The 26,047-nt window shown below is 43.4% G+C and overlaps 2 protein-coding genes across 2 annotated transcripts in view; one reads left to right on the top strand and one right to left on the bottom strand.

Annotated features, from left to right (window-relative positions):
- Window positions 1-7,698: 7,698 nt before the first annotated feature.
- Window positions 7,699-8,655, top strand: LOC118085022 (olfactory receptor 51H1-like). Its single transcript, XM_035115277.2, has one exon. It carries the CDS (start codon window positions 7,708-7,710, stop codon window positions 8,653-8,655), a length of 948 nt encoding a protein of 315 aa, XP_034971168.2. The 5' UTR covers window positions 7,699-7,707.
- A 2,373-nt stretch (window positions 8,656-11,028) lies between these two features.
- LOC132592062 (zinc finger protein 883-like) overlaps window positions 11,029-26,047 on the bottom strand; it is a 77,902-nt gene continuing 62,883 nt past the window's right edge. The window contains exon 6 of the mRNA XM_060274144.1: window positions 11,029-12,956. Coding sequence (XP_060130127.1) covers window positions 11,785-12,956 — 1,172 coding nt within the window. The 3' untranslated portion in view covers window positions 11,029-11,784. The remainder of the gene's footprint in view (window positions 12,957-26,047) is intronic.

Below are 26,047 nucleotides of genomic sequence, written 5' to 3' on the forward strand. Positions count from 1 at the left end.
CGACGCTGAACATCGGGACCAGCAAAGAAGCCGAACCGCGCCCGAGCGATCACGCCGGCAAAATTCCTTATATTTTAACCCCACCAATATACCCCCGAGCGTAAACTGATTGTGGCAAGAAGGGGCAACAAAAGCGCTGAGAGCGCCCCCCCCCCCCGCGCGTCGGAGACGGTGAGATAAAACGATACAACAAAGTGAGGCGGGGGAGAAGGGAAGGAACAAGCGGAAAGTCTATCTTTTAAAGAGACGCTATCGGGGGGTAACTTAACGTTTATTCAGAGGGGAGTATATATGGATCAATGTGTAGGAACCTGGTGGACTTTGAACTGACAGAAGCGCGCACACATAAGCCTTGAGTCACGAAACAAAGTGGCAAAAAAAGGGAGGAGGGGATACTTTTGAGACAAAATGGCGACAAAGTTACAAATTGTATGACTAAGCAGACAAAGTCTTAGAGAACCGGGAAGTGACGAGGCGTGTACCGCCAAATGCATCGGATATTTAAAGGGGCACAATACAATTTAAAGGGGCGCAAAACAATTACAGAGAGACAACATATACAGCCAGCTGCTTAAACATATCCAACTTTATCAGCGAGTTCCCCTTGTCAGTAAGCAAACACGACATCGTGTGGCACCGTGTGGCTAAGCAGAGTCATGCCACAGGAAAATAAGAAACTAGAGAAAGTGAAGAAATTGAATGCTGAGACTGCATCACAAAGAAGAATATCACTAAATGAGCAAGAAATGGAACTTAAAGAGCTGATTTTGAGCTTAAGGAGTGACATAAGTGAAATAAAACATGACCTGGCAGAAATTAAGACTGAGATGAATGAAAGAGTGAGAACCCTGGAGGATAAGGTGGAAAAGATCGAGGAGAAATATGAAACTATTGTAAAGGACACCCAGGAAACTAAAAACCACCTGGGAAAATTGGAAGAGACTGCAAATAAATCGGCAGAGACTATTCAAGAGCTGCAATCTAAAAACCAGGCTATAGAAAATATAGTGGAAAAGATCTCTAAGGAAAAAAGAGGTGGAAAGAGAGAAATGGAAGATATAAGAAAAGACCTTGATAAGCAAAAGGCGGCATTTGAAGCCCAACAAGATGCCCTAGCCCTTATGCAAATGAAATTAAGGGAGAAAACTCTGAGATTTCGAAATATTCCAGAACTACCACAAGAAAACATCGAGAACAGAGTGATTACAGCCTTGGCGAACTGGCTCCAGATAGAAGAACCGGAGATAGAATCAAGAATTGAAGAGGCCTTTAGGATCAACTCCAGGAAAGCAAGAATGAACAACTGGCCAGGAGACTGTTTGGTGACATTCACGACCTTATGGCTCAGAAACAAAATTTTACGGACTAAAGGGAAAAGGAAACTAATGATGGACGGTGCCGAGATAGTGGTCATGAAGGAGATTCCACCACATCTGCTGCAGAAAAGGAAAAAATACCAATTTCTGACCAAACATCTGCAAGCAAAAAAGATTTTCTTTAAATGGGAATACCCAGAGGGTCTTTCCCTGTTTTACAAGGGAAGATGGAGAAAATTTGAGTCGCCGGACACTGCTGACAAATTTTACAGGACTTATTCACAGCAATTAGGGGGAGACAGGAACAGAGAGATCAAGGAGAAACAGGGACTGAGAGAGGAAGAAATTGATGGCGAAGCGGAATATGAAGAAGGGGAAACGGGGGCAAGCGACCTAGATGGTGAAGGAGGAGCGGCTGAAGAATAAGTCTTTAACATAGTCTTTGGTTGGACTTGAACAACAAAGACACCTCTACAGATTATAGACATTCTGTTTTTTGCTTCTCCCCTCTTACTTCTTTCGTCCCTTTATTTTCCTTTCCTTTTATTTTTTCCTCCATCCTTCCTTTTTCTTAATTTCTAATTTGACACATTGAATAAATATGAGTATTAAAGTAATTTCTTGGAACATTAATGGATTAAATAATAAAAAGAAGAGGAATAGGTCAAGTCATGTATTGAACAAAGGAAAGTGGGATGTGATATGTCTCCAGGAGACACACGTAAACAAAAAACATGAAAGGGTCTTAAAAAATGAAAAATTGGGCGTAGATTTCGTAACATCAGATATGAAAAAGAAAAGAGGAGTAGTGATATATATAAAAAACAAATGGAACCCAGAATTGTTATGGAAAGACGACAAGGGCAGGATTGTCATAGTAAAAACACGGATTGAAGGAGAAAATTGGATCTGGGTGGGAGTATACGCCCCGAATGATAGTAAAGTGGCTTTTTTTAAAGAATTAGAAAACCAATTGATGAATTATTACGGAGATAAAATTATATTATTAGGAGATTTGAATGGTATTAATAATCCAATTTTAGATAAATCAGGCCCTTTTCAAAGGAAAAAAACAAAATAAATTGCCAAAAAATTTTGATGAGCTGATGGAAAACTTAAACATGGTGGATGCATGGAGACATAAACATCCCGCCCAAAAAGACTTCACTTATTTCTCGTACAGGCACCAAGTAGCGTCGAGAATAGACGCCATTTGGATTCCCAGGGAAATCGCGTTGAGAACTGCACAAGTCGAGATAAGCCCACGTACGTTATCGGACCACAACCCGGTAACATTAACGCTAGCTCCAGAGGTAAAGGATAGAAGATGGAGGCTAAATGTGTTTTTGTTAAAGAATTCAAAAGCAATACAAGAAGTGTCAAAACAGTATAAAGATTACATAGATATAAACAGTGGGGGAGAAGTGGACCCCACCACAGTTTGGGATGCAGGGAAAGCGGTATTGCGTGGGGCTTTCATCCAACAAAATGCAAAGTTGAGGAGAATCAGAGAGGAGAAAAAGGATAATTTGTTGCAAGAAATTAGAAAGAAAGAAAGAAAATTAATTAAAAAGGGAAATGAAGCCACAAAATATGAATTAAAAATCTTAAAATTGGAATATGAGAAATTGATTGACCATGAATTGGAACAAAATTTACAATTTTGGAAGTATAAAAATTTTAATTGGGCAAACAAACCAAGCAAATTATTAACATGGCAACTAAAGAAGAGACAAAAAGAGAAAATTATTAACAAGATTGAATTTAAAGATAGAATCCTCGAGAAATCAAGTGAGATTCTGAAAGCCTTTCAAAACCATTACGAATCAGTCTACCAGAAAGAAGACACGAATCCGCAGAGAATAGAAGAATTTATTAAAAAACACAAAATGCCACCAATACCACCGGGTAAGTTAACAGCATTAAATAAAGAAATAACAGTAGAAGAGATAAAGGAATCCCTGAAAATGATGAAAAATGGTAAGGCCCCAGGCCCAGATGGCCTCCCAACGGAATTATATAAGACTCTGGAAGATATAATGTTAGTACCCTTGAAAGATTTATTTAATACAATACTGGAAAAGGGCATTATTCCGCAATCATGGGAAGAAGCGCAAATCATATTAATTCCAAAATCCAAGGTAGAAGTTCCAACACCAAATGATTTTAGACCAATCTCGCTTCTGAATAGTGATTACAAGATATTCGCAAAAGTGTTAGCGAGCAGATTATCTTCCATATTAGAAGATATAATCCAAAAAGATCAGGTTGGTTTTGTGAAAGGCAGATTTGCCAAAGATAATATAAGGAATATCATTAACATCATCGAACATTTAGAAAATAGAAGAGATAAACAAGCTGCAATCTTGTCCGTGGACGCGGAAAAGGCCTTTGACAGGGTAGCCTGGGATTTCATGCTAAAATTGATAGAAGATCTAAAACTGGGGGAAAGATTAGAGAAGGCAATAAAGGCTATTTATAAATCTCAAAACGCTAGATTAATTATAAATGGAAAATTTACTAATAAAATCAACATTAAGAGGGGGACAAGAAAAGGTTGCCCCCTGTCACCCATTTTATTTATTATTACACTGGAAATACTATTTAAACACAATTAGGAAAAAGGAGGATATAAAAGGAATTGTGGTGGGAAATAAAAGATATAAAGTAAAGGCCTTTGCCGACGATATTATAATAACTTCAGAGGACCCAATTATTAGCATCCCTAGCGCCATTCAATTGATAGAAGAATACGGGGAATTGGCGGGCTTGAAAATAAATTACAACAAGACAAAATTGTTAGTTAAAAACTTGGAGGAAAAAGAAGAGAAATTGTTACAAGAGATTACAAAACTTGAAATTAGCAAAAAAATGAGATATTTAGGAATTGAGATGTCAATTAAAGCAATTGATCTGATACAGGATAATTACAAGGAAACTTGGAAACAAATTAGAAAGAAATTTGACGTATGGAGGAAATTAAAACTATCATTTATGGGCAGAATTTCAGTTATTAAGATGTGCGTAGTACCCAAAATGAATTTCCTCTTCCAAAACCTACCTTTGCTGGGAACTGAGAAGTACTTTAGGGATTGGAAAAGAGACATCGCGGAATTCATCTGGAACGGGAAAACCCCCCGGATAAAATATAAAATTTTAATAGATCATAAGGATAGAGGGGGATATGGCCTCCCGGATTTGGAAATTTATCATAACTCAGCGGCATTAGCTTGGATCAAAGAATGGGTAGAGTTAAAGAATTTTGATGTATTAGATTTAGAAGGTGACGGGCTAGGACACGGCTGGCATTATTATATGATGAAAGATAGAATAGATAAGAGGAACATTTTTATGTTCCATATTATTAGAAAGTCTCTATTGAAAGTTTGGATAAAATATAGGAGATTTTTCGAACCAAAAACGCCCTGGTGGCTTTCCCCGGCTGAGTTATTGGCAGTAAGGAGACGCAACATGGACGGTACCTGGCCTACATACCGTATGCTCCTGGAGGAAAAAGAAGGAGCAGTGAAATTAAAAGAATATATAGAAGTAAAGCATTATTTAAATACGTGGCTGGATTATTTTCAAATTAATCAGAGGTTAAAAATGGATAAGAAAGTGGGATTCGAAAAAAGTAAGTCAAATTTGGAAGAAATTTTAATTGAAAACAAAGGAAATTATATATCAAAACTATACCAGATATTATTAAAATGGGAAACAGAAGAGGAACTAACAAAAAATTATATGATTAAATGGAGCCAGGACCTGGGGAAGACAATCAGCATTCAAAAATGGGAACAATTATGGAAAAGAGATTCGAGATTTACTCCTAATTACGATTTGATAGAGAATTTATATAAAATGCAAAATCAATGGCATTTAACGCCGGCCAAACTAGCTAAAATGTACCCAAGTGTAAATAATATCTGTTGGAGATGCCGTAAAGAAATAGGGACATATGTGCATGTATGGTGGAGTTGTGATCTTATCAAGGAATTCTGGGAGTTAATTTATAAAGAATTAAAGAAAATTTTGAAATACTCTTTTAAAAAACAACCAGAAATCTTCCTGCTAGGAATGTTAGGAGAGGACATAAAACCTATAGACAGATGTGTAGTGAGTTACGCGGTGACCTCAGCAAGACTCTTAGTGGCAAGAGCATGGAAATCCCAAGAAATCCCAAAAAAGGAGGATTGGCTACAAAAATTAATATCCTACTATAATGTAGCAAGAAAACACGAAATATTGAAAGAAACAAATTTGGAGGACAATGTAAGGAAATGGGAATCACTTACCGTTTATTTCAGTATATATGTAGACAAACCGTCTCTCCTCTCTGATGCAACAGAGCTCTAGGAATATGAAGAAAGTAAATTAACTATACAAATATAGTATTATATAGACATATATATATATATAGATATCATTGATACTGTAACATCATTATTATTATTATTATCAATATTATTTTTGTTAAGTGAAAGTTATAAGAAGAAGAAGAAGAAGAAGAAGAAGAAGAAGAAGAAGAAGAAGAAGAAGAAGAAGAAGAAGAAGAAGAAGAAGAAGAAGAAGAAGCAAGTACCTACGGTATAAAATTGTATAAAACTGTATAAAACAGTGTGTGCGATTGAAAACAACTATAATATGGATAAGTCTAATTTAGGTTGTGAAGGAACAGGGGTAGGGGTAGGTTCAGGGGTGGGGGGAGGGGGAGGGGGCTTTGTATTGTAATCGGTATTTTGTTGTTGTGTCTTGTTTTTGCCTTGTTGGTTTTCGTTCTTTTTTAATTGTTGTATATGCACAAATTATTAATAAACTTTATTTAAAAAAAAGAAAGAAAAAAAAAGAAGGTCAGCCCCATCAAATATTTTATTGGGGTGCCAAAAACCTTTTTTGCCCCTAGGAGTTGGTTCCTCTGGCAGGGAGGATGAGACCCCATCCCATAGCTGCCAAGTTTTCCCTTTTCTCGCGAGGAAGCCTATTCAGCATAAGGGAATTTCCCTTTAAAAAAGGGATAACTTGGCAGCTAAGATATTCTGTACATCTCCCATTTCTCTGGTTATACCAAGGAGAGGACCACAGAGTGATCCCTGGAACGCCTCTGAGACAAGAACTCCGGGTCCTTGTGCAGGATCCACAGAGATTACCCTAATACTTGCCACTGGGATTTGCGAGATCTCCTCCCACAGGATTCTGCAATCATCTCCCGGTTTGAGGGCAACTTGTCTCCCTGAGGGAAAAGAGCTTTTCAATAACTCTTTACACAGCATAAATATCACAGGCAGAATCCCTCTTGCAGCAGCACAGGCAGGATCAGCGTATAGCCTGGGAGAAAGCATGTTAGCATCACAGGCTGTGCCATGAAGTCAGGTAAGTGCAAAGGGCGGCAGGAGCTATCAAGCAGATGAGTTTTCCTCCGATTGACTTCAGAGGGAGTTTCCTCAGTTATGTAAATATGCTGCCGTTAATACTGGGAGCCAGAAAGAAACGGGGTTTAATTTGGAACTTCATATTGGGGAGGGGAGGGTTGGGGCTGGTCAAGAAAACATCTGGTTGCCTGGACCAGGAGTCAATAATCTGGAGGTTGTACTGCTCTGCTCTATCTTGTGGTGGGGGGTGGGGTGGGGTCTGCTTTCCAGGAGGAGGGAGGAGGAGAAGGACTACAGAGCAGAAGGACTGCAGGACCACTCAGTGAGGAAGAATGGAAAATTGTGGTGGGCTGCAGTTTTTGCTGCAACATCTGTCTGGAGTAGGGAGAAAATGTCCCCTATGGTCCTTTGCGCTCTACATTTCTATGATTCTATGATCACAATCCTCTCAACTAGATAGGACTGCAAAATGAAGGACTTCAGTTTCAAGGTGTCTTCTCAGAAGAGGAGGACATGGGGTGAAACCAGTCCTGTCCTTCCCAAACAATACTATACATCTAGTGATTTATATCTACCATTTCTAATTTAAGTATTGCACTGTGATGGTTATTTCAGTTTTTCAGACGAGAGGTTGGGGGACTGAATCTTTGAAAGCCACACTCTTGTGACCTCCACTCCACTGGTCAGAGTTGGGAGACTTTTGGGGATTGATTTTGAAGATGGGGCTGGGGTGTTCTATGGCCGGGGCAGAAGGTGAGATGAAGCAGCATTCAAGACTGCTGTTCTTTCTTTGAATAGAGGCTCTAAGACAACTTTTCCTCTTGGACTAAACTGGGAGATTTATCCATACGTTACAAAATCTCTTACATCATGTCACAATAATAATTTTATGACTCTTTAGAATCCATCCACCAAAAGCTCTTGTGGGGGTGCATGTTCTCCTTCGCCAGGTTCAACAATTAAATTTTATTATTCCTTAATATCTTTCCACCAAAAGCACCAGGGGAACAATGTCCTCCATCATGAGCTCCAATGAGACCCTCGTGAGCCACCAAACCTTTGTCCTGATTGGCATCCCTGGGATGCAGGAGAAGAACTCTTGGATGGCCTTCCCACTGTTTGTGCTCTACGCCCTGACTCTCCTTGGGAACATCATGATCCTCTATGTCATCAAGACCAACCGAAGCCTCCATGAGCCCATGTACTTCTTCCTTTCCATGCTCGCCTGCTCGGACCTGGGCCTCTGCATCTCCACCATGCCAACTATTCTGAGTGTATATTGGTTTGACTCTGGGGAAATCCCGTTCAATGCTTGTATCAGCCAGATGTTCTTTATCCATGCATTGCAAGGGATTGAGTCCGGCATTCTTGTGGCAATGGCTTTTGACCGCTTGATTGCCATCCGTGATCCGCTGAGATACAAATCACTTCTTCCAAATACAGTCATTGTACAAATAGGTATAGGCATCATATCCAGAAGTTTCTGTTTTTGTTCCCCATTCCCTTTTCTCATTAAACGGCTCCCTTTCTGCAGATCCAATGTCCTTTCTCACTCCTACTGTCTCCACCAAGATGCCATGAAGTTAGCCTGTGCAGACATAAAGGTCAACATTTTGTATGGTGTGATAGTAGCTGTTTGCACTTTAGGGACGGATATTGTTATAATTCTTGCTTCATATGTCATGATCCTGAAGACTGTTTTGAGCATTGCCTCTCATGAAGAATGCTTCAAGGCTCTGAACACCTGTGTGGCCCACATTTCTGCCATCCTGATTTTCTATATCCCAATGATTGGCATTGCTGTGGTGCATCGATACGGGAAGCACCTCTCCCCCATTGTCCCCATGCTGATGGCCAACACATTTGTTATGGTCCCACCACTTCTTAATCCTCTTGTGTACTGTGTAAAGACCCAGCAAATTTGGCAAAGGGTATGGAATATACTGCACTTTAAAAAAAGTTGGGTTTGATATTTCTACCGAAATTAAATTCTCTGATGAAAGGAGGATAAAGTTTCCTGCATATTCCAAATTAACTTAACTTGTTCATTTATTCATCCACTTTAAATATTTACTGTTATAAAACTGCAGGTCATTACAATAATCCTGCCAATGTTCTTATCTGTTTACACTTTATTTTTAAATATCCCATAAACCATTTCCATCCTTTTATAAAAAAGTTTGTTATCTTGATTTCTTATTCTTCCAGTAAATTTCACCATTTCAGCATATTCCATGTTTTTGTATTAATTCTTCCTTTTCTGGGACCTCTGCTTCTTTCCATTTTGGGGCAAGTAACATTTTTGCTGCTGTAGTCGCATAGATAAACAAGTTTCTATACAGTTTGTGTAGTTCTACACCAATAATTCCAAAAAGGAAAGCTTCTGGATTTTTTACAGATGTAAAATGTAGAAAAGCATCCCAGGTTATTTCTGAATCTGTTTAATTTTGAGTCTCTTTTCATATAATCATAGAGTTGGAAGAGACCACGAGGGCCATCCAGTCCAAGTCCCTGCCAAGCAGGAAACACCATCAAAGCATTCTTGACATATGCCTGTCAAGCCTCTGCTTAAAGACCTCCAGAGAAGGAGACTCCGCCACACTCCTTGGCAGCAAATTCCACTGCCGAACAAGCCTGCACATTTTGTTCAGGAAAAATTCCCACCCTCCTCTCTAAACTAGCCAACTACCTAAAATGCCCACCCAAGCCTAACCTTGACCCACCCCCACCTCCAGCCCTAACCCTACACCTAACCCTAACTACCCCTCTATGTTCAAAATAAATATATGCAACATATATAAAAAATGTGCACAAATGTGCCCCAAAATAATTTTTTTAAAAAGCGTTAAAATTAAAATCTCAGCTCAAGCATCCATGGCAGATGGCCGTCCGGTCTCTGCTTAGAAACCTCCAAGGAAGGAGAGTCCACCCCCTCCCAAGGGAGACCTTTCCCCTGCCAAACTGCTCTTAAGATGTCCCTCAAGGCAGCGGGTCCTGAGTTCTAGCACTGATGAAACCATTGCACTGGCTACCAAGGAGGTAGCAAGCGATGTTCTAAATAAGTAAATCATATTCTCATCATGCCTGAGTAATACTTTCTTACGCATGCTTTTTATGCTAATATACAAAAGTAAATCATTTCCCCTTCCAGAAATGCTTAATTGCAAATTCAAGAGACACTGAAGTCCTTGCAGAGATAACAGCACAGCTTTCCAGATTAGTTAGCTGGGAGTGAGACAGTGGGCAGAGTAGCATTGGGCAGAGTAGCAGCTACTACAGGAATTGCTTTTTTGAGCCTTTTTAGCACTGTAATACCATTTTTAATTTTTTTAAAAAGATTGATTTTTCAGTCATGGCAGTGTGTGAGCAAATACTCCAAGCTTTCAGGAGCAGGACTAAGGGCTGAAATGAAGCCCCCCAGATCCCCAAAGGTTGAGGGAAAGGCTCTATCTCCCTTCTTCCTTTTCAGTATCAGTTATTTCCACCTAAGAAATGGGAAGAAAGCAGCTGCTCATGTTAAGCGCAGGGTTTGTTGGGCTTCAGATTAATGAGCTGACTGTGGTGTGATTTGTCAGCAATAAATATTATTTGTTCTTATCTGTGAGTGAAGTCACATTTGAAACAACACAGAAGCAGTCAAAGGGAATTTCCTAGGAAGTGTTTTATTCAGTCTCACCTGCAATCATGTGTGCTGAACACACAGAAACACAAACATAATGTGAAATTGCTGAGAGTTCCAGTCTCCAAATAACGCTTAACACATGCAAGCAGGTTAATGGAATAGGACACATGATTTCCCCACTTCTTTTTAAAATAAAAATATTGCAATAGTCTCAACAATTCATGTATTCAGTAAATACGGACGTGTTATAAAAGGAATATGGATTGTGTTCCCCCACCTTCTTGATTTCCCCAGGCCAACAACATTTAAGATACTTAAATTGTGGTGCCCAGAATTGAACACAGTATTCTAGGTGGGGTCTGACCAAGGCAGAATAAAGTGGTACTACAAACATGAGTCTGACCAAACTGCGGGAGGCAGTGCAAGACAGGAGTGCCTGGCGTGCTCTGGTCCATGGGGTCACGAAGAGTCGGACACGACTAAACGACAATTCCTGCCCTTGATCTGACTCTGCCTTCTGCCACATTGGCCTCAGCTCCCCGTTTGATGTTGTCTGCAAATGTGATGAGCCTCCCCTCAGTTCCTTCATCCAAGTCATTTATAAAGACGGTTACAGGTAGGTAGCCGTGTTGGTCTGGATCGAAGTAAAATAATAAAAAAAAAAAATTCAAAAATTCAAAAAAAAATTAAGGTGCTACTGAAGGAATTTTTTTTATTTATAAAGACGTTGAACAAGAATGGGCCCAGGACAGAACCTTGCAGCACCCCTCTTGCCACTTTCCCAGGATGAGGAGGAACCATGAAGGAGTCCTCTTTGGGTTCGGTCTGTCAAATCCACCTAACAGTTACCTTGTTCAGCCAACATTTTACCAGCTTCCTCGCATAAATATTGCAGGGACTTTGTCAACAGCCTTCCTGAAATCAAGATGCACTATTTCCACAGCAGTCCCCTGATCAACAAAGTTTGTAACTCCATCCAAAAAAGGGAAGGAGAGATTTCTCTGGCTTTACTTGTTTTTTGAAAAGGCCATGCAATATCCTGTGTGTACATGTTGTGAAATATTCAGATGAAGGGCACATACATTTTGAAAATGATAATAAATAAGGATATTGACACGCTGGAATATGTGCAAAGGAAAGCCATTCATGTACTGTATTTATTTAGTTTGTAAACCACCCAACCCAGTGGTGCCAACTTGAATAAAATATTGGTGGGGGGCCAGGTAAGGCCCGCCTTCCACAATCACTCATAGAATGCATGTGTGCAATTTGAATGGCAATGCCTATCAACTTGGGGGTGACCCCTCAAATATTTTATTGCGGTGGCAAAGACCCCTCAGCCTCTAAAAGTTGGCTCCTATTCCATACACCCACACATCTCAGGATGGTTACAACATAAAAGCAAAATAAAAGAGCATCAGAGGTCAATCAGCCAAAGACCTGGTTAAAAAGGTGTATATTTGCCTGCCTCCTAAAACTATAAAATTAAGGGTTCTTTGAACTTTGTATGAATTATTTTATGGAAAGTGAGATTGGAGCTGGTACTGAAGCTCTTTCCACATTCCACACACTGATAGGGCTTCTCCCCTGTATGAATTCTTTGATGGGAAGTGAGATGGGCGCTCTGACTGAAGCTCTTTCCACATTCCACACACTGATAGGGCTTCTCCGCTGTATGAATTCGTTGATGAGAAGTGAGACTGTGGCTCTGAGTGAAACTCTTCCCACATTCCCCGCACTGATAGTGTTTCTCCCCTGTATGAATTCTTTGATGGGAAGTGAGATTGCAGCTCTTACTGAAGCCCTTTCCACATTCCCCGCACTGATAGGGTTTCTCCCCTGTATGAATACTTTGATGGGAAGTGAGAAGAGAGCTTGTACTGAAGCTCTTTCTACATTCCATACACTGATAGGGCTTCTCCCCTGTATGACTTTTTTGATGATAAGTGAGATGGGAGCTCGTACTGAAATGCTTTCCACATTCTAAGCACACATAGAGTTTCTCCCCTGTATGAAGTCTTTGATGGAACGTGAGATCGGTGCTCCGACGGAAGCTTTTCCCACATTCCACACACTGATAGGGTTTTTCCCCTGTATGGATTCTTTGATGAAAAGTGAGAGAGGAGCTCTGACTGAAGCGCTTTCCACATTCCATGCACTGATAAGGTTTCTCACCTGTATGAATTCTTTGATGGGAAGTGAGATTGTGGCTGTGACGGAAGCTCTTTCCACATTCCACGCACTGATAGGGTTTCTCCCCTGTATGGATTCTTTGATGAAAAGTGAGAGAGGAGCTCTGACTGAAGCTCTTTCCACATTCCATGCACTGATAAGGTTTCTCACCTGTATGAATTCTTTGATGGGAAGTGAGATTGTGGCTGTGACTAAAGCTCTTTCCACATTCCACGCACTGATAGGGTTTCTCCCCTGTATGAATTCTCTGATGGGAAGTGAGAGAGGAGCTCTGACTGAAGCTCTTTCCACATTCCAAGCACTGATAGGGTTTCTTTCCAATTATATTTTGTTGATGGGAAGTGGAATGGGAGCTCTGATTGCAGCTCTCTCCACACTCCAAATTTTTACATGGCTTCTCCTCACTGGGGATTTTGTTGTGGTCACCCTTGTTCTCGATTTCCAACGCATCACAATCTGCAATGGAGACAAAAAGGGATTTGAGCAGGCATGTCCAAAGTATGTTTCCGAGGCCTAATCTGATCCGCTGGTCGATTTAATCCAGCCGCCGTGGCAGTATATGTCCTGGGGTAAAATACTTTTAAAAAAGCCTAGCAACTTCAATCCTAAAGAAAGCTCATCAACTTTGGGGTAAAACAGTAAAAAAAAGTTCAATAACTTTCAGTTAAATCCTTTAAAAAGCTCAACAACTTCAGTCCTTAAAAAAAGCTCAAAAACTTCACTCACTTCATCTAATCTCTAAACTCACTTCATCTAATCTGGCCCTCTTTTAAAAAAGTTTGGGCACCCCTGTATTAGAGCCTCAGGAACATATGTAGAAGAACTGAAGGGAGTTGGGCGTGTGTTCATTACTTTGTTGTTTGTCATTAATCAATATATTTACTATTAGATTCTGATGGGTTATTGAATGTTGCTTTGTTCGATATACAATAGTGGCCAAAATTGTGGAAGCCTTTTGGGAAAAAGTGGAAGCCTTTTGGGAAAAAGTGTATTTCAGAGGTTTGAAAACACCACTTCTTTTGGAGTAATATCATAAAATTACATATCAATGGAAAGATAATTTAATCAAGAACGTTATGTTCAATTAGCTGTATTCTATCAAATGTTATAGCCAAATAACAAAAAGAAAAAAGAAACACAATTTGACTTTTGTCAGTGTGTTATGTGATTGCTAAAAAAAACCATGTTAACTGGACAGCGGAACAATGGGACAGTGTTATTTGGAGCGATGAGTCCCAAATCTCCTTGAATACGCGAGGAGAAGAATCAGAGAAGATTTGGACTTCCGGTCTACTGCTAGCGCCGTCCGGCGGGGTCCACCTCAAGCTCCGAGGCAACCGGGCTCCACGAGAGGGGGGCTGCGAAAGCGGCGCGGCTACCCGAAAGAGCCCCATATTGTGCTTTATGGGGACAAAGAGCTCAGCTGCGTCCTAATTCTGACTCCTCTACTCTCCGGTAAGCTCGGTCAAGAGCCCTGGTTAGAGTGGGGTGGTAGTCTCGGGGACCATTTTGAGTGTCATTGTCACCCTCGCAGTAGCGAAGCTTCGTGCTGGCGGCGGAGAGCAGTGGATTCTTCCATAGCAAAAGAAATTAAAATTCGGAAACCGTAAGTAAAAGAACTTTAAAAGTCTAAGATTTGACAGAATTGGCCACGGAAGAGGTTTAAAAAGGGAGTCGACCTCTTCTAATTGAGAGACTGTGATACAGTAACCTGATCCCTTGCCGGGAAGGTGAAAGGAAGTATCTAATTTATTAACAATTGGACTTAAAAGAAGCCCCCCAGGAAGCCAGATCTGGGTCCCTGGAGGGATCAGCGATTGGACTCTGTGATTGGAACTGCTAAAAAGAAGAAGTGGGGGTGTGATTGAAAGAAATTAAAAGGAGAAGATACCCAGATTGGGTAACAAAATGGAGTACAATGTTTTGGAATAAGCCTCACACTATTTCCTGTTGTGCAACTTGCTGTTTTCCCATGGGACTGGAATAGATAATATGGCTCTAGACCAGGGGTCAGCAAACTTTTTCAGCCAGGGGCCGGTCCACTGTCCCTCAGACCTTGTGGGGGGCCGGACTATATTTTTTTAAAAAAAATATGAACAAATTCCTAAGCCCCACAAATAACCCAGAGATGCATTTTAAATAAAAGGACACATTCTACTCATGTAAAAACATGCTGATTCCTGGACCGTCCACGGGCCGGATTTAGAAGGCCATTGGGCCGCATCCGGCCCCCGGGCCTTAGTTTGGGAACCCCTGCTCTAGACCCAACATTCGCAAAAGACCAGCTTTGGCAAAAGATTCTTTTAGAACTTTTTGACATTAGAAAGGGACTGAATTCGTATACTAAGCAGCTGCGTTAATATAATAAACAACTAAGAGAGGCGAATGGAGAAAGCTGCACGGAAAATAGAACTGGAAATGAAGCTGTAAAATTGGATGCTGAGGCCAAAAAGGAATCACCAACATCGGACATTTCCATGGTGTATGAAGAAGCTGTACAATTTGAAGAGGAGGAGGAAGAAGAATGGCGGAATGCTCCACAAGTGGGAAATGTGGAACAGAAAAAGGACTTGACGCAAGAACACCTCAAGGACGAACCATGGTGGGCTTTTGCCCTCCTAGTGAGAGAGGAAGGACAGGGCACGCTCTGGGAAGTTAGAAAGGAAGGTACAGGTGGATGTGGGAGGAAACAGCAAAAGTGGGGTAAAAATGTCCTGTGGAAGTTATGGGAAAGGGTGGGAGTGGGTTAAAAGAATATAAATGTTGATTAGGATGGATGAAATGGAAGGCCCAATACTGGCATGACATATGGATTTCGCTGAAAACTCTTGGAGAATCTAGATCTGGGGGAAGGGGGTGAGATATATTATTATGTTTGAAACAAAATTATGATATAAGAGTTAATATTAGAATGATGAATCGTTGTTAGTAAAAACTATAGGCAGAAGGGGAAAATTTTAATAGAATGAATAAAGGGAAAATAGAAATATTTGGTTTGAAATATTAGATTAAATGTATTATAAATAGAATTGGGAATTATAGTTGAATATATAAATAAAGGATTGCGAGAGCAATGTTTAAGATGTTTAAATAACAATGAATACTGTCTAAATAATATTGTAACAGGGACCCAAGGTGGGGGGTGTCGAGGGAGTCCAAAGTGTTATCATCAAGATATAAGTTAGAATTTTTGGTTTTTGTTTTTTGTATTTTTGTGCTTTGTTTTTTCTTTTTGTGTTTTGTATTTCTGTATGTTTTTTGTGTTTGAAAATCTTCAATAAATACAGTACATAAAAAAGAACCAGAGAAGATTTATATCCTACTTGCATTACACCGACCATGAAACACCCAGATAGTGTGATGATCTGGGGTTGTATGACAGCAAAAGGTGTGGGCAGAATTTGTGTCATTAATGGGAATGTAAATGCCCCCAAATACATAAATGAAATACTTGAGGCCAAACTGAAGTGTTCCGCATGAGATCTTTTCCCAGATACTGAAGCATTTCTACATATATATTTTATAAATATTTGTTTATTTTAATATTTTATATTATAACAGGTTTCAGCTCCATGTCATGTTGCTGCTGTATGCAAAAGGTGGTTTCAAGATAATCCTATTCCACTGCTGGAATGTTGTGGGAATAGAGGAAATAATTCAATCTTGGTTTCACATTTCTGTATTACAGCTGCAGAACTGAAAAACTTGGTTCACTCCATGGGAAGGTGTTGGGAGTGCGTAATTAAAGCCAAAGGTTACCAAACGAAGTATTCATTGACATGGTGATAATTTCTGCATGTATCCTTTTTTCTATGTGTGTCACGTTTCTTCTTTATGACTGATGTTCTAATGAACACTCCTTTATAAATAGTTACAGGTAGGTAGCCGTGTTGGTCTGAGTCGAAACAAAATAAAAGAAATTCCTTCAGTAGCACCTTAAAGACCAACTAAGTTTTTATTTTGGTATGAGCTTTCGTGTGCATGCACACTTCATCAGATACACTGAAACAGAATCCACGAGACCCTTATGTATATTCAGAGGGTGGGGGTGGGGGTGATGGGAATGGGTGATGGGCTGATGGGAGTGGTAAACCTGTTGATGACTGTTAACGACTGATAATGACTGCAATTGGTCTTGCGGGGGAAAAGCAAGGGCTGAGGTGGTAAGGAAAGCTTGATCATGTATAATGAGATAAGAATCCTATGTCTTTGTTCATTCCAGGTGGCTCCATGGTTTTAAGCTTGCTAATGAGTTGCAATTCAGCAACTTCTCTTTCTTGTATCTGGGAGATTGAAGTGTTCTCCTACTGGTTTTTCTGTCTTCTGGTTCCTGATGTCAGATTTGTGTCCATTTATCCTTTGGCGTAGGGTTTGGCCCGTTTGTCCAATATAGAGAGCTGAAGGGCATTGCTGGCATTTGATGGCATACACAATGTTAGAAGATGAGCAATTAAATAGTCCTGAGATGGTATGTTGGATGTTGTTGGGGCCAGTAATTGTGTTGTCCGGGTGTATGTGGCAGCAAAGTTGGCATCTGGGTTTATTGCAGGCTCTGGTACCAGTGTCCATGTTAAGTCTGGTGGTTGTATTATTGTGGGTGAGGAGTTGTTTAAGATTGGGTGGTTGTCTGTAGGCAATGAAAGGTCTTTCTCCCAGAGCTTGAGCTGTCATTGTCCAGGAGAGGTTGTAGATCTCTGATGATGTGTTGTACTGTTTTAATGTTATTGCATTACATTCTTCATTAAATGATCTTTCCATTGATGTGTAATTTTATGGTATTATTCCCCCAAAAGGTGGTGTTATGAGCCATCAAACCTCAGAAATACACTTTTCCCAAAAGGCTTCCACAATTTTGGCCACTAGTGTAAGTTGTTCATTTTAAAGTTAATGTACTTTTTATATGGGATCCGATTGTTAATATTAACGTTTCATGTTTATATATGTGTTGGAAGCTGCCCAGAGTGGCTGGGGCAACCGAGTCAGACGGGCAGGGTATAAATAAAAATTATTACTATTAATATTTACTATTCTTATTATGATTGTTATTATCACTGCTACTACTACCTAATATTCAATAAGCCTGGCTCTTCTCTGGGGCAGATGTTGTTTGGCCCAGTCATGGCATCGCCCCATCTCCAATGTCAGAAAACCTGACAGAATCTACTTATCTTTCCTAACAACTCTGAAGCTGACATTTAAGATGCCTGGGCAGTTCAGGATTATCATAGTATAAAATGGCAGAACTGGACGAAGATTGTTCACAGAAAAAACTGTAATTTGCTGTTTATTGTGGGGGTGTTAGGTTCCCATGTGTTGTAGGGGGCGCTGTTGAGCTCTGTGGAAATATATGAGGTTTGTCACATAGAGGTATTTTTTGAATTTCCAGGCAGATAGGACGATCCCACAGGGAGCCTTACCAAGAGAGGCCACGATCCCACGATTCTCCTCCATGACGTCCTTATGCAGAGCTCTCTGGTCAGGATCCAGCAATGCCCACTCCTCGTCCATGAAACGAACAGCGACATCTTCAAAGCACACTGGACCCTGAAAGAAAAAGGGAAATGTCCTCCTCTGAGAGAGCAGAAATATGATCTCCTACACAATGCTCTGTTGTTTCCTTTCAGTTAATGGCTGCGTTGTTTCAATAGGATTGCTTTGCTGCCTGTTTTAATTATGGGTGCTTATTTTAACGCTTTAATGGAATTCTTTTATTCTACGTTTTAATTATGGGTATTCACCTTTGTGCAAATAGGTGGTACTCCTCCTTGTGGTTTTTAATTCATTCTGCCTACGCAAGCATTCCAGTTTCCCCGATGGAAGGATCCACTTTCTCCTCTCCTCATGAACTGTTCTGGGGAGGTTCCCTTGCAATGCCCTAGAGCCAAATTCAAGGGGTTCATGGGGGCATAGAGAGGGGAGTAACGGGGAGCAGGCTGGTTAGGTGAATCCTGGCCATTATTTGCTCTCATTTGTCCACTGCTTAGAAGCCTATTTTAGCATTCAATGATGAATATAGAAATAAAAGAAGCCTAGTTTGGATGGCCATCTGTCTTGGATGATCTAGCTGAGATTCCTGCAATGCAGGGGGTTGGACTTGATGACCCTTGGGGTCACTTTCAACTCTAGGATTCCATGAAACCTGCAACTACAGATGAATCCTACTGGCGATATTCACAAGGCTGGTGTCACAGAGATATATGGTCAGGAAATCCCACAGTTCACAGCTGGGGTTAACTCTTTCTTAGCAAGAACATGATATTCACAGACTGAGCTGAGTTTCAGGCCTCATGAGAACAGGAGCTCATTCCCTGAGCGTCTGTCAGTTTGCATTTCTTAGTACAGAAAGTATTGATCTGATGTGTAGTGATCTTTCATATTCTAATTAATTCAAGAGGGTTCTGGAAGCTTCTCTGCATAAAAGAAACAAGCAGAAGGTTCCTGATGTTTGGGATCTTCCTTTGGAGAAGCTGAGTAGAGCTGGGTTAAAGTGGTTCTCTTATCTCTTCTGCCAAGGTCATGGTGACCATGAGAAGAGGCCAGAAGGAACGTGGGTTTCACTTTCTCTTTCTATATTTCTACCTCTCTTCCTTCTGGTGTTCTATACATAGTATGGGTTAAGATTAAGCTTAAGGTTAAGTGTTAAGGTTTGGACTTATAATCGGTTTAGATAAGTTTAGGTGAAGTCTGCTGCAACTGGATTTCTTATGGACAGTGTCAATCCTGAATGTTTTGGATTTGTGACCATTATGATCATTTGCCTTCAATAGCAGTAAATCTCTGCCGGATGAAATACAATGGCCTCTGGTCTATTCTGGGGAATCCTGTAACATGTTTAGGTTGTTACTCTGCTAACTATACACTGGAACTCTGCTCTGGATCAATACCGGTATTGTGTCGAATTCCATGCCAGGGTCTTCCTTCATGAACTCAGCTGCTGAGAGTGAAGGCCCTTGACTCCCCACAACATTCTAAGTCCCCTCCTCTCTGGGGTTTCTTGAAAGTGATCCAACAGTACGCCAGAGTGCAACCTGCCTTTGCTCCTCCATTGTCAGACATCTCCTGGCTCTGAGAGACAAGCAGGGAGGGTGGCTTCTAGCAGAAGGAGAGGGAGCCACCGGTGGCTCCTCCTTCTCCTGACTCACCTCTGCCTCTCGACCTCCCTCCTCCCTCTCACCTCCTTCCTCTTCTGCCTCTGATTCTGGACTGCATTCTGCCACACAGTCTCCCAGCTCACTAAGCCCTGTTACATCTTCAGCTTCTGACACCTCCTCTTCCCAGGCTTCTCCCTCTTGTCCCTCTGACTGCTCATCCTTCTTCCACCTCCACTCCTTGGTCTCCAAGACATCTTCCCTTCCTAAGAAGCTGTCTCCTCCCACCATTCCTCTGTGCCCAACCAGTCCATGACATTGCTCCACCCCTCAGCCGCTGTCTCCACAAGGCAGCTTCCCCTGACCTGATCTGGTTCCACAGCCGCTGCTTCCCTTCTGCCCCCATGAAAAGACAGATCAGGAGCTCTTGCCGGCATCATTCTGTCACCTGCAAGAGAGAAAAGGTAAGCAGGATGCCAGGAGTGCCTGCTTCTCTCACAGGTGAAACAGGGCATCTCTAACTACAGGTGGACCTTTGAGAAAGCCTGACCTGCTGAGCTGAGTGAAGTTGGAGGTTTGTGCCCTCCTCTGAACCCTTGTTCCCAACTCCCCCCCCCCAAAAAGGACAAGAAACCCACCTTCCTCATTACCCAGCGGCCTCTCTCTGGTGTCCAACGGAGGCCTATCTGTGTCAAAGGAAATCTGGCCCATTTCAGCAAAGAATCCCTGAAAAAGAAACAAGGATTCAAAACAGAGAATGGGGAGAAGGATTAAAAAATTAATGTCAGGTCCAACAGCTTTAAGGGTGTCAGATCTCACCCTTTCATTAGGAGAGCATTATGGGATGTTCTCCCCCTTGGGAGTATCCAGAGGAAAGTCTCTCTCACCTGCTTTCTTTCCTCTGCCTGACTCAGGAGGAAACCTTCGGCCAGGGCCACCGCCTGGGAACTGGTCTCCGCTCCGCATTCCCTCACCCAGCTCTCCATCTCCGGGGGAAGGACAGCCAGGAACTGCTCCAAGATCACCAGGTCCAGCATCTCAGCTTTCGTGTGCCTTTCTGGCTTCAGCCACTGTTGGCAAAAGTGGTAGAGTCGGCTGCAAACCTTTCGGGGTCCTTTGGCCTCCTGGCAGCAGAACTGCCTCAACAGCTGGCTCTGCACCTCTGAGCGGAGGGCGTCCTCCTCACCCAGGATCTTCCGTACATAGTTTTCCCAGAATCCCCCACTGCTCCCAGATTGGATGGCATGGCCTCTTCCTGCTCCTGGGCCAGATGAGTCTCGCTCACCCATCTTGCTCTCAGAAAGCCTGTAAGAGATCGGAAGAAACCCTTTGGTCTTCTGCCAAGTTCTGTCAGTCTTAATGAGAAGTTCTAGCAAATCCTACAAAGCAAATACATTGTTCTGTTACAGAATTTGTATGTCAGAAGAAATGTTCCCTGAACAAGCATGGATGCCTCTTCCTAGGAACCAGGGCTGGACGATTGCAATGCAAAATGTCGAGGCAACTGAAGAGATTTCTGGGAGATGAATCAGCCTGGTTTCTGCTGCCTTCCAGTCAATGCATGAAGTCAGAACTGACTGACAAGGGAGTCATTTGTATATTGTGAAAAATGGATGTTTGGCTCTAGTGGGGGTCCTCATTTGGGGGTCCTCAGGAGTTGCTCCCCACCCCACCCCCCTGCTTCTGTCTCCTTTTTGCACTTGGACTCTCTGCTGCTCTCAAGACTGACTGCTTGGGTGGGGTCCCCTTTTCTTAGGTCTGAGGGCCAGGTATGTATCTGACCAACCCTCTGAGGGCCAAGTGGGTGGGTCCAAAGACATCTCCCTTGAAATTTAGGCAGGAAATTTAGTATTATTATTCTATTAGAAGACCTTAACACACACACAGCCTTTGATGCCAAGGTCCCTGGAGGCTCAGTGAGTAGCAGCGCCCATTTCCGGCTCTGCTGGTTTTCCAGCAACAATCCCTTTGGGACAGAGAGGATGTGGTCCTGGGATGCCATGCTCTGGGTGCGAGGGGATTGCTGCAGTGGCCTCTGTCTGGAGCTGCCCTTGGAGACGAATGGGAAACTGGTCTGCAATGCAGCAGCCAGACTATGGGCTGGGATCCCTCTCTTTATTCCTGGCTTTTTTCTCCCACCTTTCCTTCCTTCCTCCACGTGGGGTTTTTTTCTTGGGGGGGGGTAGTCCACCTCCTCGTCCAGCTTTGGAAAACCATTTGCACATATTTCCTCTGTTGTGCAATGACTCTGTTGTCCAAGGGACTCCTTTGTTTGAAGAAAGGAGATTTCGTGGGGAGATTTCTGATCTCCAGGAAGGAGAGCGTTGCAGACCTCGCCCCCCCCCTCCCTCGCCCCTCTCCTCCCTGACTTGGGATCTATTCCCCCGCCCACATGAGCAGATCAGGCCCCCCAAGCCCCCTCCCCTGCTGCAGCCCTGGGACCCCCACCGTCTCCCCACTGCACCCCCTGGGGGAGAGAGAGAGAGACTCACCCGATCATCCCAGGAGGGAGGGGACAGAGATGCAGCCCTCGCAGGAGAGACACCAAAGCAGGGAAGGAGGACTGGGGAGGGAGGGAGGGAGGGAGGGGCCTTGGCTCTGGAGGACCTGACACCCCCCTTGCTTTCCTGTCCTCTCTAGGAAGGCTCGCTTCCCTTTAACTCTTGCAAAGCCCAGCGTGCTCAGCTGTCCCCTCCGCAGTTTTTATCTCTGGCGCGCATTGCACACTTCTAGAGATGCTTTTTGGGGGACGCCTCCTGCTTCCCTCCCCTCCCCTTCTGGAGTTTCCCCATAGGCTAACATTGGGCGAAGACCAGATACATTGTATCCGCTTGGAATCGACACTTTCGCTGTTCTCTCCGTAGGGGGTCCCCCGCTTGTTCTGCAAACGGAGCTGAGCTCCTTCGCAATTGCAATTTCATGGCGCTCCCTCAACACCGGCGTTGGGGGGCGCTGTTTTGCAATCGCTGATTGGCCAGCTGTCCAATGCCGATGATCCCTATTGGCTTCCCATTGAGAAATGGAGGTCCCCCGCGGGGTCTGGCTCTGTCACGGGGGTAGGACTTCCTCTCTGGTGGGGTTTGTAATCGGGAAAGATCAGGAATAGATGTTTTCCTGGGGCTCCGTGGTTCGATAAAGTGCCCCCCTTTGTGTCCATATCACCCCCCCCTCAAGGAATGAGCAGGAAGAACAGTCTCTTCCAAGGAGTCTTTAGAACTTCTCTAAAATGATCCTCATGGGACGCAGGTGGCGCTGTGGGTTAAACCATTGAGCCTAGGACTTGCCGATCAGAAGGTCGGCGGTTCGAATCCACGCAATGGTCCCAGCTCCTGCCGACCTGCTCCCTCGGCCAATAACGCGATATGAGCGCCGCAACCCCAAAGTCGGTCACGACGGGACCTAATGGTCAGGGGTCCCTTTACCTTTAAAATGATCCTCAATGGTTCCCTACCAAGGCAACACAGAGAGCATCCCCTTTCCATGTTGCATGGAGATCATTTATTGAATATTTTAAGAAGTATTGTAAACGACTTAAATCATTAGTAGGATGAACAGAAAAACGTGCAGTGAAATATTTTTAAATAGGATTGCATTGGACAAAACACAATTGGGTTTAACATAGATATGCAAAACAAAGGATATAATATAATCAACTGCAGAAAGGGGAGGAGGCAGGTCGATATCAGTATTGGGTATATCAAATTTATTGTATAAAAATATATTTTGATGATGTAAAATAAGACAATCGAAAAATATTTCTTTTAAATAAAACCCCACATAGTGTGTCCCGGAGGCACCCAAGATGAGGCCACGATCACCAGCTGGCCTTGATTGTCACCAGGCGATAGGCAGGCGCTGAACTGTGGTTATGTCACATGGAGCTACCACCCCCCCATAGAGCTACCCCCCCCCCCCAATTCTTTGTTGGATTTCACACGTTCTGAAGGTGCTGCTGTGCAATGCCAGGTCAATGATTCACAAGATAACTGCCATCCATGACTTGATCGTGGATGGAGGACTTGACCTGGCATGTGTAACAGAGACTTGGTTGGATGAAGCAGATGGGCCTGTCCTAGCTGCTGCTTGTCCACCAGGTTTCTCTTACGCTACCTTGTGGGTGGGCGGGGGGGGGGGGGTTGCAGTGATTTTTAGGAAGTCCTTAGTTTGCACCAGGCGTCCTATTGGGAAGACCCAGTTCTCTGAGTGCATGTTCTGGAAGTTGGGCAATAGGGGCAGTACAGGATTCCTTTTGGTGTACCGACCTCCCCGCTGCACCAAGGATTCCCTGCCCGAGCTGCTTCAGATTGTGGCAGATGTTCTCCTGGAGACACCTAGTTTGGTTGTCCCAGGGGATTTTAACATTCATGCCAACACGACCTTACAAGGGGCTGCTTGGGACTTCGTGGAAAGCATGGCCACCATGGGGCTGTCCCTGAATAAGTCTGGCCTAACTCATAGCCATGGACATGCCTTAGACCTGGTGTTCACCTCTAGTGACGTGGGTGATCTGACACGAAGTAAAAGCGAAACTAAAGAAGTGCCATGGTCAGATCACTTCCTGGTGCAACTGGACTTCTCCGCGACCCTTCCCCTCTGCAGGGAGGTGGGACCGATTTGGATGGCCTGCCTCCAACACTTAGTGGATCCAATGGTTTCCAGAGAGTGGTAGGGGATGTTTTATCCCATGTTAATGGCCTTTCAGCTGATTCCCTGGTGGCCCACTGGAATCCAGAGTTAGCCAGGGCCATTGACTGTCTAGCTCCGAAGTGCCCTCTCTGATTGCATGGAGCCCGGACAGCTCTGTGGTTTCCCATGGATCTGAGGGCAATGAAACAATCGCTGAGACGGCTAGAGTGCCGGTGGCGGATAACTCATTCTGAAGCTGACTGGACACGGGTTAAAGTTCAACATCAAGCCTGTTAGCATTTGTCGCCCGGTGGCGATGACAACAGCGAAGAGGACCTTCTTCACCGCCTCTATTGCATCTGCAGAAAACAGCAGCAGGAGACTCCTTCAGGTGGTTCGCAATCTAACGGAACCACCTTCAGCATCGGGGCCTTGTAAAGACCCCAAAATCTCCTGCAATGATTTTGCTAAGGTTTTTTTTTGCAAATAAAGTCGCTCAGATTCGAGATAAAGTCATCTGCCATGGATGCCTGTGCTGAGATTTTAATTTTAACACTTTAATTTTATTTTATTCTTTTAATTTTTCATTTTTATTTTGTGCACATTTTGTATATATTTGTTTTGTAGAGTACATAGAGGGGTAGTTAGGGTTAGGTGTAGGGTTAGGGCTGGAGGTGGGGGTGGGGGTGGGGTGGGTCAGAGTTAGGCTTGGGTGGGCATTTTAGATAGTTAGCTAGTTTAGAGAGGAGGGTGGGGATTTTTACTGAATAATATGTGCAGGCTGTAAGTAGAGTTCCTTCCCTTTCTCTTGGTCTCCTGGGGTGTGTGTGTGAGTCCTGGGGTCTCTGGAAATTGACCCGGCCAGTCTTTTCCAGAGAGCTCAGCTCCTCCACACTCTTTCCCTGCCTTCCCCTTTTCTCTCCCCTCTCATCATCCACTTTTATTAGGACATTCCTGGGCCACTTTCCTCCCAGGAGTTCAAAGTGGCCTTCATGGCTCTCCCTGCCACCAATTTTTCTCTTCACACCAGCCCTGCAAAGTAGGCTAGGCCATAGCTGCCAAGTTTTCCCTTTTCTCGCGAGGAAGCCTATTCAGCATAAGGGAAAATCCCTTAAAAAAAGGGATAACTTGGCAGCTATGGGCTAGGCTGGCCCAAGGTCCACCAGGGAGCTTCATGATTGAGTGGGGATTTGAACCCTGCTCTCCCAGCTCCTCCTAGTCTAGACCTCCAACCACTACACCTCTGCCTGGCTCCATTTTGCATCTCTCCAGCTCCCTAATGCCATCGGCCTTCTCCCCCTTCCTGGGGGTCTCTCTGGCTCTAAGGAAGACTCCGCCACCTTCCTCTCTCAGCCCCCCGCACAGACACAAACACACCCCACCCATTGGGGCTCCTGAGTCGCTCTCTCTCCTCTGCTCCTCTCTTTTAGGTTCATGTGGTTCAGGGCCTTGTTCAGCTGCTGGCGGAGGAACAGGGTGGCCCCGCTGCAAGTCCGGGAGGAGCCCATGGTGATAGGTGAGCAAGTGTGGACACCAAAGGGCTGGGGGGCTGTACAATGCCACCACCATCCTTGGGGGAAAGCTCAGACCCAACCCATAAACAGGGCATCACCCACAGCCTTAACTCCCTGATTTGGGAAGCGGAAGAGGGGAGAGTGCATAGCACCACCAGTATTACAGCATGAAGACATAAAGGCATATTGAGCCTGCGGTACTAAAGCCTACCATGTCCTACCTGGCTAATTCCCCCTATATGGGTTTATGAGTCGCTTGCCACCACACCCCGTGAGAGGAAATTGATCAGCTGACATAGCGGCAGTTGCAGGGGGAAAG

This window comes from Zootoca vivipara, chromosome 4, assembly GCF_963506605.1.
Source record: "Zootoca vivipara chromosome 4, rZooViv1.1, whole genome shotgun sequence".
Lineage (NCBI taxonomy): Eukaryota > Metazoa > Chordata > Lepidosauria > Squamata > Lacertidae > Zootoca > Zootoca vivipara.